This window comes from Carcharodon carcharias, chromosome 32 (genome assembly GCF_017639515.1).
Source record: "Carcharodon carcharias isolate sCarCar2 chromosome 32, sCarCar2.pri, whole genome shotgun sequence".
NCBI lineage: Eukaryota > Metazoa > Chordata > Chondrichthyes > Lamniformes > Lamnidae > Carcharodon > Carcharodon carcharias.
The window spans coordinates 8,274,622-8,288,356 of NC_054498.1; the positions used below are offsets into that span (position 1 = coordinate 8,274,622).

The 13,735-nt window shown below is 42.7% G+C and overlaps 1 protein-coding gene across 1 annotated transcript in view; it reads left to right on the forward strand.

Moving 5' to 3' along the window:
* The window catches only part of LOC121271936 (tetraspanin-3-like), a 49,764-nt gene extending 36,626 nt beyond the window's left edge, over positions 1–13,138 (forward strand). Inside the window, exon 7 of the mRNA XM_041178193.1 lies at positions 12,463–13,138. Within this exon, the coding sequence (XP_041034127.1) occupies positions 12,463–12,555 (93 nt within the window). The 3' untranslated portion in view covers positions 12,556–13,138. The remainder of the gene's footprint in view (positions 1–12,462) is intronic.
* The last annotated feature ends 597 nt before the right edge of the window (positions 13,139–13,735 follow it).

Here is a 13,735-nt window from a genome sequence, read left to right on the forward strand (position 1 = left end):
CCACTGACATGCATGTTAGCAGTGTGTACCATATAGAAGATGCACTGAGGCAACTTGCCAAGGCTCCTTTGAGAGAACCTTCCAAACCTATGATTTCAACGTAGGATAACAAGGGCAGCAGGCAGATAGGGATGATCACCATGTACAAATTCCTCTCCAAGCCACACATCATCCTGACTTTGGACTATATCACTGTTGCTGGGTCAAAATCCTGGAACTTCTTTCCTAACAGTATATGGATTTACCTACACCAGATGGACTGCCGTAGTTCGAGAAGGTGGCTCACAACTTCAAGGGAAATTGGAGAGGGCAAACAAAATGCCAAACACATCTTCCCCTCACTCCCCCCTGTCAGCATTCTGTAGGGACCGTTTCCTCCATGATACCTTGGTCCACTCCTGTACCAGCCCCCAACCTCCCATCCCCTTCCCACGGCACCTTCCCATGTAATTGCAGAAGGTGCAACACCTGCCCCTTTACCTCCTCCCTCCCTCACCGTTCTTTTGAGATGAAGCAGCGCTTCACTTGCGCCTCCTTTAATTTGGCCTCCTGTATTTGCTGCTCTCAATGCAATCTCTACATTAGGGAGACTAAATACAGACTGGGTGACTGCTTTGTGGAACACCTTCGCTCAGCCTGCAAGCATGACCCAGATCTTCCTGTCGCTTGCCATTTGAACACAACATCTAGTTCTCATGCCCACATATCTGTCCTTGGCCTGCTGCAATGTTCCAGTGAAGCCCAACGCAAGCTGAAGGAACAGCACCTCATCTTCCATTTAGGCACTTTTTTAATAGCCTTCCAGACTTAACATTGAGTTCAACTTCAGACCATGAACTGTCTCCTCCATCTTTACCCCTTTCTTAATCCAATGTTTACATTTTTTTAAGCCATTTGTTTTATTGAAATCATTTTTTGAAAATCCTTTTTCCCCAACACACTCCCCACCAGACCCCAACCCCTCACAGGGCATCTGTCACTTGCTTCTATGTGTGCTTTCACAGAGTGCTGACCCTTGTTCTGCTATTAACACATTCTGTTATTTTACCCTTGCCACTATCAGCACCTGCTTTAGTCTTTAACACTCCCTTTGCCTTGTGTCCATGACGTTTTTGTCAATCTCTTCTGACCTCCCACCTATCCCTGACCTTCCCTTTTGCTCCACCCCTTCATAAAATCCATCACATTTCTCTTCTTTAGCTCTGAAGCAGAGTCATATGGACTCGAAACATTAACTATGTTTCTCCCTCCACATATGATGCCAGACTTGAGTTTTTCCATCACCTTCTGTTTTTATTCCAGATTTCCAGCATCTGCAGTATTTTGCTTTTACATTTTAGTGTTTGCTCGTAATTTGTAGCGCCACATGTGAGCTGACTGTAGAGGGATCGCTCCTTTAATCACGGTGGTGAGTTGTAGCTCCCTTATGGTTGCACTGCTGTGATTCAGACTCCAGGTAAGCAAGTAGCCAGCAGTCTCAAGCTCCACACATTTCTTGCTCCGGGTAACAGGTGGTTCTGGCAAGTAAGCACTCTGGTTTTGTCTGAGTGTGTGGTGGAGGCGGCTTCAATCAAGACATTCAAGGGGGAAATTGGATTATTATCTGAAATGGAAGAATGTGCAGAGTTATGGGAGAAGGTGGCCAGGGGGAGAAGGTGCATTGCTCATTCGAAGAGCTGGTGCAGACACAATGGGCCAAATGGCTTCCTTCTGTGCTATAAAGAATCTGAAAAATCCAGAGATTCCCAAGCAGTTTTGTGATTGTGAGCGAAGCTTAATTTTACTTCTAAATCGTGCCACCTACAATAAGTTTGAGAGTTGGCAGGTCTGAATGTGTGTGCTGAATTGCTCTAGAGTCTTCCTTGAACTGCAAGTATTTTTTGCAGTGATAACAGCATTTAAGTAACTACTTGGAGATATTCCTTTTGATTAAGGGGAGAGGAGTGAGGGTGGGTTACCTGTGTACAAACTGCACTAGAACTGTAATTGACATTGACAGCAAGCTCACAGGCTGGTGAATATGCACTATGTCTCAGAACCCCTCTATTCCTATCATTTTTCCTTATTTTGCTCCAAAATAATGGGTCATGCCCTATAGAATATCCTGAACCTAAAATGAGGATTGTCAGAAGAGTAGGGACCAGTTGTAAAATTAGCAAGTTTGGTATGTCAGGAGCAACTTTAATGAGTAATCAACATGTTTTTACTGCCTCCAGTCTCTATGTATTGCAACAACAACTTGTGCTACACAACTTCTAGCAATTCATGATGTTGTGCCATGACAGATCACTGGTCTCTGTGCATCAAACCTGTCTTATTACTTGGCTATGCTTTAGTCAATTACTGGCTGGTGAGGATGCCAAGTTCGTGTGGGGAGGTGGAAGAGAAGAGAAGGAACCAAAATGTAAGATTCATTCTCTTTCCAGCTAATTAACCAAGGCTGTGCACCTCCCAACAGACTCCAGCTGGCCCATCATTTACAGGAGATTTGGCATCACCCACTCCAGTCAGCCTGGAATCTGCTGCAAGGAGGCTTTGAAGAGGAAACTAAAAAATATATTGAGCATCTCTGTAGAAGTATTCTGCTTTCATCCCTCTTTTTCAAGCAAAATGCTTTCCCGTCATCATACATGTTTTATTAAGCTCAAATAGCCCTCTTGACGAATGCTTCAGTGTCCCTGGACCAGGGAGGCAAAAAGCCAGCGTTTCTTTCTAAATGTTACCTAATGACCCCCAAAAAGTTGCACCTATGGGCAGGCAAGGCGTGTATGACACTTGGTTATGATGTGCGCAATCTAGGTTCATTCACGGGTACTTCAGGGAGTTGAAATCATCAGGCAAGGAGGGAGAAAATAATTTGCACTGGTAGTGAGGGAGCTCAAGGAATTGGCTTGATCCTGTTCTTTTTCTTGTCTGCTGCAGACTTTGGTTTCACTGCAGGTATCAAGTGTTGGTGAGAAAGCCAAAAGTTGAAATTGTTTCCCTTGGTGTTTTCAAAGAGGCTTTTGGTTAAGATGCTTTTTAGTTTGCAACGTTTATAGAAAGCTGAGCTGGGCCACTTGTTAACTCTTGTGGTTTACTTCTTGTCTAAAATGGAATCCTGTTCAGAGAAGAACCTCTCTGCATCACTCACTCAGTAAGCATGTTAAGCTCTTCTTTCACAGTACCTGCTTCATGTACCTGAAATCAGCTCCCTTACCGTCTAGTATTATAAACCTATCATTTTTATGTTTCTGCAAAGTCTTCAGTTCCTGAAACTTCTGCCTCATTACACTATATGCCACAATTGCCTACAGTTGTTACCTTTCTGAACTAATTGGTTCTCCTGATGGGCCCCCATCTTCCACCATTCATTGAGCTCACCCAAAACTCTGCTCTCATCCCAACTCTCACCAATTCCCATTCACCCATCAGCCCTGTGCTCACTGACCTACATTGGCTCCTGGTCTGTCGACCTTACAGTTTTAGAATTCTCATCCTTGTTTTCAAACCCCTCTGCGTCCTCATCCCTCCCTGCATCTAAACTCCTCCAACCCTCTGTTCTGTACACTGCTTCAATTCTGGCCACTTGCACATCCCCAATTTTAATCAAAAACAAAAACAGAATTACCTGGAAAAACTCAGCAGGTCTGGCAGCATCGGCGGAGAAGAAAAGAGTTGACGTTTCGAGCATCCGCAGTTTTTTTGTTTTTATCCCAATTTTAATCACACTGGCATTGACTGTCGTGTTTTCAGCTGCTTTGGCCCTGAGACCTGGAATTCCCTTCCTAAACTCCTTCACCTCTCTAGCTCTCTCTGCTCCTTAAAACCTACCTTTGATCAAGCTACTTATGTGACAGTGCAAAATTTTGTTTGAATAATGCTCCTTGGCGCATTTTACTATATTTACTGTTGTAAATACAAATTGCCATTTGTTGTGAAGGGCTTTGGGACATCCTGAAAAAAGGAATGGTGTTGTAAGAGTTGCTTGTATGGAGTGCACCCTACCGCATTGCAGTATTGTAAAGCTGCTTTTATATTGGTGCTGTTCTATTTTGGATTGTCAAAGTCCAATGTCCAGGGACTGATTCCTGGTGTTTGCATTGCATGCAGCTCCCTTTATCCTGATCCCAGATGCAACAAGTTGATTCACAGATACTAGTATCCTGAAATCCAACCTGAAACTTTACTGATTTAAAAGTGCAGCATGCTGAAAAAGGCTGTCGATCTCTTAACATCTCTTTGCCCTTTTCATTTCTCTAATGGAGCGTTAAAGATCGACCTCTATTTATTTCAAGTTTTTGCAAAACTACACATCAAAAATTGGAGCGCGCAGTAAATTTGTCAATTTTCCAATGGCCTTTAGAGGCTGGGTCTTCTTGTTCCAGTGACTGCTTTGCTGATGGGCAGCTGGCCTGCAGCAGTTTTTGTTTTGGAACTTGATTCAGGGTGTGGGAAAGGTTGTAACGAGAAGGCATAAAGGATATCCCTTTACCCATTGTAATCGACTACGCGTTATTTACCAGTTTGATTTGTGTTGTGTGACTAACCCTTAGACTACTGAATAACTCAGCATGGAACAATTGGAAATTCTCTCGGGTGGCTTTGTAGTTTTTCACCACCCTCCCCCAGCAATCTCCAAACTCCTTTGTTTTTCTCTCTTGCAGAGGAATCTCCTTTTGTGACTTTACTTACTATTTATCCACATGCTCAGGAAGAAGAAATTGCATTCAATGGTACCTTATTGTGTCTTCAAGGCATCTGAATTCACCTTGGAAACAATAACTTGATTTTGAATTTCAGCCTTCATCATCGATTTCCATGTAGCAAATCCTGGGAAACAATGCATGACTAGATAATCTCATTTTCTTGTAGTAATAGCTGAGGCAGAAATGTTGACCAGAGCCTCCGAGAACTGCTTGCTCCTTGAATAGCCCGTAGGACCTCAAACAGGCAGTTTGATCTCATCCCTAAGGCAGATCTATTTATAGGCTTGGTTTGTTCATGTAATGTCTAATTTAGTTTAAGTTGCTCACTAAGTTTGTTTTTCTGTTGGAGTACTCGGAGAGTTGCTCTCGAATTGAAGGCTGAGACTTGTGACCTCTGCACTTCGTGTTTATCGCAATAATGACCCACATGCTTTGCAGGCCCAATAGTGCATATTGTGCTACCTTAAGCACCCTAATGAAAAGAAAACAAATTACTGCAGATGCTGGAAACCTGCAATAAAAAAAAGTGCTGGAAATAGTCAGCAAGTCAGGCAGCGACTGTAGAGAGAAACGGATCCGATTCAGGTTCTGATGGAAGATCATCGACTTGAAACATTAACTCTGTTTCACTCCTCAGATGCTGCCTGACCTGCTGAGTGTTAGTAGCATTTGTTTTTATTACCTTCAGCACACTGGGAATGTGGAGTTTGATGTCCTTTATACTTGCAGTGGCAGTGAGAGCATCAAATATAGCAGTTGCATGAAATGCTGGTTAGGTTACATCCAGGATCTTCCAACATTCATTTCTGATCTAGCTCCATGATTTGTGTGCTGTCTTCTCCTGACCTGGTCAGAAACAAAAGGAATTGTGCTGCAATGTGAAATTGGGTATTTCTGAATATATTTCATTGCTCGAGGTGACACCCCAATCAATTACTTGCCCAATCCATTATGGTTGCTACTGTGAATTGAATTACTTATTGAACCTCTACTGATAATGTTGGCCTGCATTGTGCTGGGCCTATTGAAAAATGTTTACAAAAATAGATGGAGGTTTTAGGGAACCATGTGTGTGAGATGCAGTAAGCAGACAAAATAAATAGAAAGGTTTTCTGTTTTAACTGTTCAAGTCAGGGGCGGGGGGGGGCGGTGTTTTGTTGCATGCGTAACAACCAATTTGATGTAAACTGGAAACTTTTGAAATGAGCAAAGCCATTGAAATGTGGAAATGGAGATCAGACTTTATATAAAAAAAAATCAAAACGCTTGTAATACAAATGCCCTGACCTTGGGTGGGGTGGAGGGCAGGGGGAAGAAAATTCAGTCAGAACTGATGTTATGAAAAGCCTTGGAGTTTTAAATTTAATCTCCACCAGCGCTAAGGGGTATGGGTTCTAAGTGAAAGGAGTGGGCTAGTTTTTTGATTGTGCTCAGCCATTTTAGTGTCCTTGCTGCCCCTCCTAGTATTTTCATGCCTTTGCTTTCCAAATGTGAACACCACAATTGACCGACTTCCTCAACTTTCTTTTTGAATTTGCTTTTAACTGGCTTAATTTGCATTCTAACATCTCCTGCTCTATTTCACTGATAGAAGAAAGAGTTAGATCCTGTCTTTCCATCAATTATCATTATTTTAAATGATTCAGTCAGGTCAGTCTTTTTCACAGAATTACCTGGAAAAACTCAGCAGGTCTGGCAGCATCGGCAGAGAAGAAAAGAGTTGACGTTTCGAGTCCTCGTGACCTTTCGACAGAACTAATTCTGTTTTTGTTTTGGATTTCCAGCATCCGCAGTTTTTTGTTTTATCTGTCTTTTTCACTGCTAGTCTCCAGAGCATATAATGTAAATTTATCTTATCTATACCATAACTCAGTTACTTCATGTCAGCTGTTATGCAGGTAAATTGCTACTGGACTTTCCCCATGGCTAGTATGTCCTTGCTCGTATATTCAATGTCTTTTGTGATCCCTAATGAAGCCTGAAAAAATATACTTGTATGCTGGTTGCTGTACCCAGTATCATCATTGACAGGGTGGAAAGTGTCTACAATTGTCTTGACTTTTGCTTGTTTGGAATAAACTTGATTTCCCTTCCAGTTTCCTGCCATTGCTTCTTCCTACAAATGGTGGTGTCATGCAGCCACAAGTAGAAGCTAGGATTGCTTTTTTTTTAAATGGAGGTCTTAGAATTTAACAATTTTTTTCACTTATCGTTTCGGAGATAAAGTTCAGGAATTTGATGCTCCCAATGTTGATCATTGCTGTCGCCCTTGCATACAGCTTCAACCATAAGAAATTCAGGGAGGTGTAGCAGAAACTGCTGGTGTTTTTAATGTGCAGAAGCTTCCCTTTATTCTTTCATGTGATGTGGGCTTTGCTGGCGATCCCTGCACTTGTGCTCATCCTTAATTGCTCTTGAACTGAACATGTTAGAGGGCCGTAGTAAACACATTGTTGTGGGTCTGGAGTCACATGTAAGCCAGACTGGGTAAGGTTGGCAAATTTCCTTCCCTGAAGGGCATTAGTGAACCAGATGGGTCTTTACGACAATCAATGATAGTTTCATGTTCACTATTACTGAGGATAGCTTTATGTTCCAGATTTATTAGTTGAATGGTGCCATGGTGGGATTTGAACTCCTGCCCCTAGAGCATTAGCCTGAGCCTCTGGATTACTAGTCCAGCAATATTACCACTATGCCCCACATCTCTAGCCCCACGCCCCAGCCATAAGAGCTATATGCAGAAGGATTTTTCCTACCTAAGGCAGTGAGGGTGTTGGAAAGAAACAATCATCTGTAAATAACTAGACCATTTTGATTTTTGATGAGATTGAATCAAAATAGAACTTTGGATTTTATGTAGGATTCAAACCTTGTGCATAGCATTTTATCAGATTATAAAGATGGGCATGTGACTTTAAAGCTGCAGTCTCTTTTCAACAACTTGTCTGTGACAAGTTGTGGTAAATGCATATTTCAGAATGAGTGTTTAAACCAACTGAAAGAAAAGTTGTTGTGCAAGTGCTGATATTACAAGGCGAAGGAGCAAAGTTTACTCTTATATTGCTCCGTATGTTTGTCAAACTCACCTTAACCTGCAGTTTCATTTTTGAAGTATTTTTGTGGTTTTCATTCTATAACAGAATTTGTAACTTTCCCCAAGCTGGGCTTCACTGCTTGTAAACCTGACCATTTCTCCCCTGCACCGCCCCATACAAAAGTTGACATTGCCGTCAGTTATTGACTAGCCAAAAAAATTAACTTTTTTTTTAAAAAAAAACACAAAACTGGTTCCAATTCTGATGTGGAGACCCAGTAATACTGCAAGTAACATTTATTTTATGAACGTTTTATTAAAGCTGTAGTCTTTTTTTTAATTTTTAAGCCCTTAATTCGAGTGCATAATTCCCTGTTGTCCTTGCATTACTGAAGAGCTGACCATGAACACCATATCTAATGATAGTGATGTCTAAGACTGAAATATAGAATCCTAGTTGGTTAGAAATAATTACAAAGCAGGAATCTAAAGTTCTTGTGTTACTTTGCCAGCTGCCAGAGTAAAGCTGAATCAGGTTGACTGCTATCTGAACCTACCTATTCGATTACAATTTTGATCCAGTCCCAGCAGTTAATACATTTTCAATTTTGTATGGGTTTTGTGTTCTGTCTGTTGGGTCAGCAGCTGCTGCCAGTAAGGATGCTAACTGTCAACATGGTTATGTGCTTGATGCATGATCCTGTAATGAGGTTAACAGGGCACTGCCAGGAAATCAAGTTTTCTCAAACACTTAAAGTCTTCATTTGGCTAACCTTTCATTTTGCTTAAGGAATGAGGACATAAAAGAACCCATTATTTAGAGCCCATGACTGTTTTTGTAGTGTAAAATCCTGGAATACTTCTGTAAAATTCAGTGAATCCTGTAATCAAATGCAAAGATTAAGTTTCTTGTCTTCATGACTCATTTAGAAGATCTCATGTGATTCAGAATCCTGTGTTCCCATTAATGTGGAAATTTCAGGAGCTCAGACTTGGTTTTTCCAAGCTAGATTGTTGTGTATTTGTAAGGTGATGCTGTTTTACACTGGTACAAACTGGGTATAAACTAGGTGTTGTTGGATCCCTTCAAATCTCAATTGAAACCTCCCTTACGTCCCAACCTTAATGAATGAAGACAAAATCTGGTTTTTGCATTTTTTTTATGGGGCTTCACTGGCTGGGCCAGTATTTGTTGCCCATCCCTAGTTGCCCTTGAGAAGGTGGTGGTGAGCTGCTGCCTTGAACCGCTGCAGTCCCTGTGGTGTAGGTACACCTACAGTGCTGTTAGGAAGGGAGTTCCAGGATTTTGACCCAGCGACAGTGATGGAACAGTAATATATTTCCAATTCAGGATGGTGAATGGCTTGGAGGTGAACTTCCAGGTGGTAATATTCCCATCTACCTGCTGCTCTTGGCCTTCTAGATGGTAGTGGTCATAGGTTTGGAAGGTGCTGTTGAAGGAGCCTTGGTTAATTCCTGCAGTGCATCTTGTAGATGGTACACACTGCTGCTACTCTGCGTCGGTGGTGGAGGGAGTGAATGTTTGTGAATGTGGTGCCAATCAAGCGGGGTGCTTTGTCCTGGATGGTGTCAAGTTTCTTGTGTTGTGGGAGCTGCATTGATCCAGGCAAATGGGGAGTATTCCATCACACTCCTGACTTGTGCCTTGTAGATAGTGGACAGGCTTTGGGGAGTCGGGAGGTGAGTTACTCGTCGCACGATTCCTAGCCTCTGACTTGCTCTTGTAGCCACAGTATTTATATGGCTAGTCCAGTTCAGTTTCTGGTCAATGATAACCCCCAGGATGTTACTGGGGTATTCAGTAATTGTAATGCCATTGAACATCAAGGGGTGATGATTGGATTCTCTCTTGTTGGAGGTGGTCATTGCTTGGCAATTGCGTGGTGCAAATGTTACATGGCTCTTATCAGCCCAGGCCTGGATATTGTCCAGGTCTTGCCGCATTTGGACATTCACTGCTTCCGTATCTGAGGAGTCACGAATGGTGCCGACCGTTGTGCAATCATCAGCGAACATCCCCACTTCTGAGCTTATGATGGAAGGAAGATCATTGCTGAAGCTTCTGAAGATGGTTGGGTCAAGGACACTACCCTAAGGAACTCCTGCAGTGATGTCCTGGAGCTGAGATGACTGACCTCCAACCACAACCATCTTCCTTTGCGTTGGGTATGACTCCAAATAGCAGAGAATTTTCTCCCTGATTCCCATTGACTCCAGTTTTGCTAGGGCTCCTTGATGCCACACTCTGTCAAATGCTGCCTTGATGTCAAGGGCAGTCACTCTCACCTCACCTCGGGAGCTCAGCTCTTTTGTCCATGTTTGAACCAAGGCTGTAATGAGGTTGGAGCTGAAAAGCAATGGATACTACAGAGAGATGCAGGCCTTGACAGCTCTTATGACTCTCAAACCTAGATGACTGGTACGCACTGTTGGCTTCATGCGAATAAGATCAGCCAATCAAATATGCTTAATGCGTCGGATGTCTCTTTTTATTAATGAAATGTCCTGATTTTCTCCAAAATATTCTGAAGTTGCTGACTTGTCTGGGTGCAGGTTCATAGACACTAGGTACTCATCTCCTGACTACAGCCCTTTTCCCCTTTCTATTTCTTTCCCCTCTGCTTTTTTTTCTCCCCTCTCTCATTCTCTCTCCCCCCCCCCACCCCCTAAGGCAAAGACAAAATGTGATTAGAATTCAATTCATTCTGCAGTCAAGGCCCTGAGCTCTGGAATTCTCCTGTAAACCTTGCCACCTCAGTACAGCCCTCTCCTCTTTTTTGAGGCTATTCTTAAAACCTCAGGTGAGCTTTTGACCTTTTGTGCTTGGTGTTGAATTCTGTTAATGTTTTTGTGAAGTTCCTTGGGGCATTGTACTAAAATAAAGGTGCTATGTAAATGCAAGTTGTTGCTGTGCCACAGATTTTTAAATCTCTTTTCAAGCCAAGCTTTGGGGTTGCATTATATTTTGGAAATACCAATACGCTTAAGAATTGTATAATTTAGAAGAGTCTGGTGTTGCAAATTCTGCACGATCGTTTGAAAGCAGGGGAATAGCCTTTCCACAGTTTCATAATTTGCCTTCTGCAGATTGCAGAATAAAAAAATAAAGAACAAAGTGCCATCTTTTATTGACCATCATCTTGTTCAGTCCATAACGGACCTAGTTGTATATTGTAGCTGCTGCTTATTTAGTAGCCGACACTATTCATTACATTCTGCTGAACACTCCCCTGTGTGCTGTTTATAATTTATTTAACACTTGGAAAAACTGTCCTGTTGCATTAAGCTACCCGGTAATGAGCTCTCCAGGCCATGTGCAGAGTTGCAAAAATTGAAGGGAAATTCCATAAATGCAAATATTATACATTGCTGAAGATGCCTTTTATCTGCAATACTCCCATTAAACTAAGTGGTTTTAATTTTCATTAAAAGCACTTGTGTTTGAGAGATTTTTTTTTTTTTACCCCCCATTTTCCACAAGTGTTCTGATGCTGGTTAAGTGCCTATTGTGTGTGTAATTGACATGATTACATTACCATGTAACATCAACCCAGCCCCTCAGATGGTGCTAATAGGGGCAAGACGCATTCTGATGGACATTTTCACTGGGACAGCCAAGTTGCTGTAATGTCAATCACATTAAAAGACACACTTAAGATGATTTGATTGGGAGGCACTTCACACTGATCCTGATCAGCACCAGGAATAGGCAGATTAGTTGAGGCAGAAATGCTGCTCTTATTCTAGAACTAATTAAATGGTTCAATGAGTGGACTTCAGGTTGGTTGAACCAAGATGGGTTGAATGGCCTTTGTCATCTGCTACTTGTGATCTTATTTAGCCAGGCATGAAATGAAGCCGTGTAATCTGGTTTTGTTCATCTTGCTCTTGCAATTTCATGAAAATGACCTGATTTTTTTGTTTTTTTGGAGGGTGTGGTGGTGGTGGTGGTTGGGGGGGCGGCGAGGCGAGGAGGGATGAGAAGAGGTGGTGGTAGTAGTGGGGGGTGGAGGGAGGAGAAGAGGTGGTGAAAGTAGTGGGGGGGTGGAGGAAGGAGAAGAGGTGGTGGAAGTAGTGGGGGGGTGGAGGAGGAGAAGAGGTGGTGGAAGTAGTGGGGGGGTGGAGGGAGGAGAAGAGGTGGTGGAAGTAGTGGGAGGGAGGAGAAGAGGTGGTGGAAGTAGTGGGGGGGTGGAGGGAGGAGAAGAGGTGGTGGAAGTAGTGGGGGGGTGGAGGGAGGAGAAGAGGTGGTGGAAGTAGTGGGGGGGTGGAGGGAGGAGAAGAGGTGGTGGAAGTAGTGGGGGGGGTGGAGGGAGGAGAAGAGGTGGTGGAAGTAGTGGGGGGGTGGAGGGAGGAGAAGAGGTGGTGGAAGTAGTGGGGGGGTGGAGGGAGGAGAAGAGGTGGTGGAAGTAGTGGGGGGTTAGAGGGAGGAGAAGAGGTGGTGGAAGTAGTGGGGGAGGGAAAGGAGAAGAGGTGGTGGAAGTAGTGGGGGAGGGAAAGGAGAAGAGGTGGTGGAAGTAGTGAGGGGGAGTTGGAGGTGAGGTGGTGGGTGGAGTTGGGGTGAGGGCACACACTTATATGCTCGCTTAAGCATTTATAATGGAAGGCAAAGTTATGATGATCACTAAGCTTGATGTGTTTGAGTGTTCCTTAAGCAGAAGGTACTTTTAAGTTTGGGTCACGCCAGTAATATTTACTGTTTTTTTTTTTGTTCCCTAGTTGCTGGGCATGCTGTGTGCCTTCGTTGTGCTGTGCAGGAGGAGTGGGGACCTTGCCTACGAGCCCCTTATCCCTGGAGGAACCTATGCATAATGTGTTTCCTGAGTGTTCTGTTTCCCTCTTCCTTCCCTGTCCTCTTTTTTTTCCCCTATCCCCACCACCCTCCCCCCAACCAACCCCGATCCTCAAAATCGGAGTGCCGTTTCCACCCTTGGAAATCTGAGACCGAGTCTGACTCTGACTCCTTTTGTATATATCAAGTAAATCTAAAGCACATCTTACAGTCTGAACTGCTGGCTTTTGTTGCAAGAAAGTGCACACTTGATGAGTGTACCCAAGACTCTATATAACTAGTGGAGATTAAATTGTACAAAAATGACTACTAATACTGTAGCAATCAAGGAAAGTGTAATCACTAGTAACTGAAGTGTTTCAAGAGCCTGATCTTCCAGATTTAAGCATTAACTTTGTCCTTAGCCTTTAAACTGAATTTTGTTTTAGTTTTACTGTGTGCACTATCAAGATATTTTACATTGTATAGTACTTTTTCCAGTTTGCTGTCTGTGTAGTGAGTTCTGATGAGAAATTTTAAGTTGTCTCTTGAAATAATGCAGCCTTTTAGCAAGGATAGAATATGTGAAATGAATTAATGAAAATAAAGATTGTTGAAACTGAAGTTGTTTTTTTATTTTTGTTGGGTTGAATGTGATTTAGATGAACAAAAGCAGCACCTATTCAAAAAAAATCACACTGCACGAAGCCAGACACTGAATGTTTGTTTGTTTCCTGGGTTCTGTTGTGTTGGCAGATCTCATTGAGGGAACATGTTAGAGTAATACAGTTGACTACCGCGTCATGGGCATTGGAAGGAGCAAAATTAGAACGCTCCTGATAATTGAATGTAAGATATTGCACGGCACTTCCTGAAGAGATGGGGAACTCCCCGGTATCTTGTCCAATATTTGTCAACATCACTAAAACAAACCATTTGATTGTTTAGCACAGTATTTACGTGACTTGCAAAAGCCAATCCTGTAAGGTGCTGAAGGAAAAGACTTGTGGAAGTAAGTGAGAACAACTAAGCAGATCCAACTCCAAGGAGTTGTGCACATTAGGAATGGTGTTTTTAATGAGTTTATTGTGATTTTGATATTCACTGGGGAGAGGTGAGGAACTCTATAGAATCAGAGCTGGTATGCAGGGTGGACTTAATTTTCCTTTCATGGCTTTCCAAACCAATCTAATCATTTTTTAAAAATTTATTTTTGTGGGA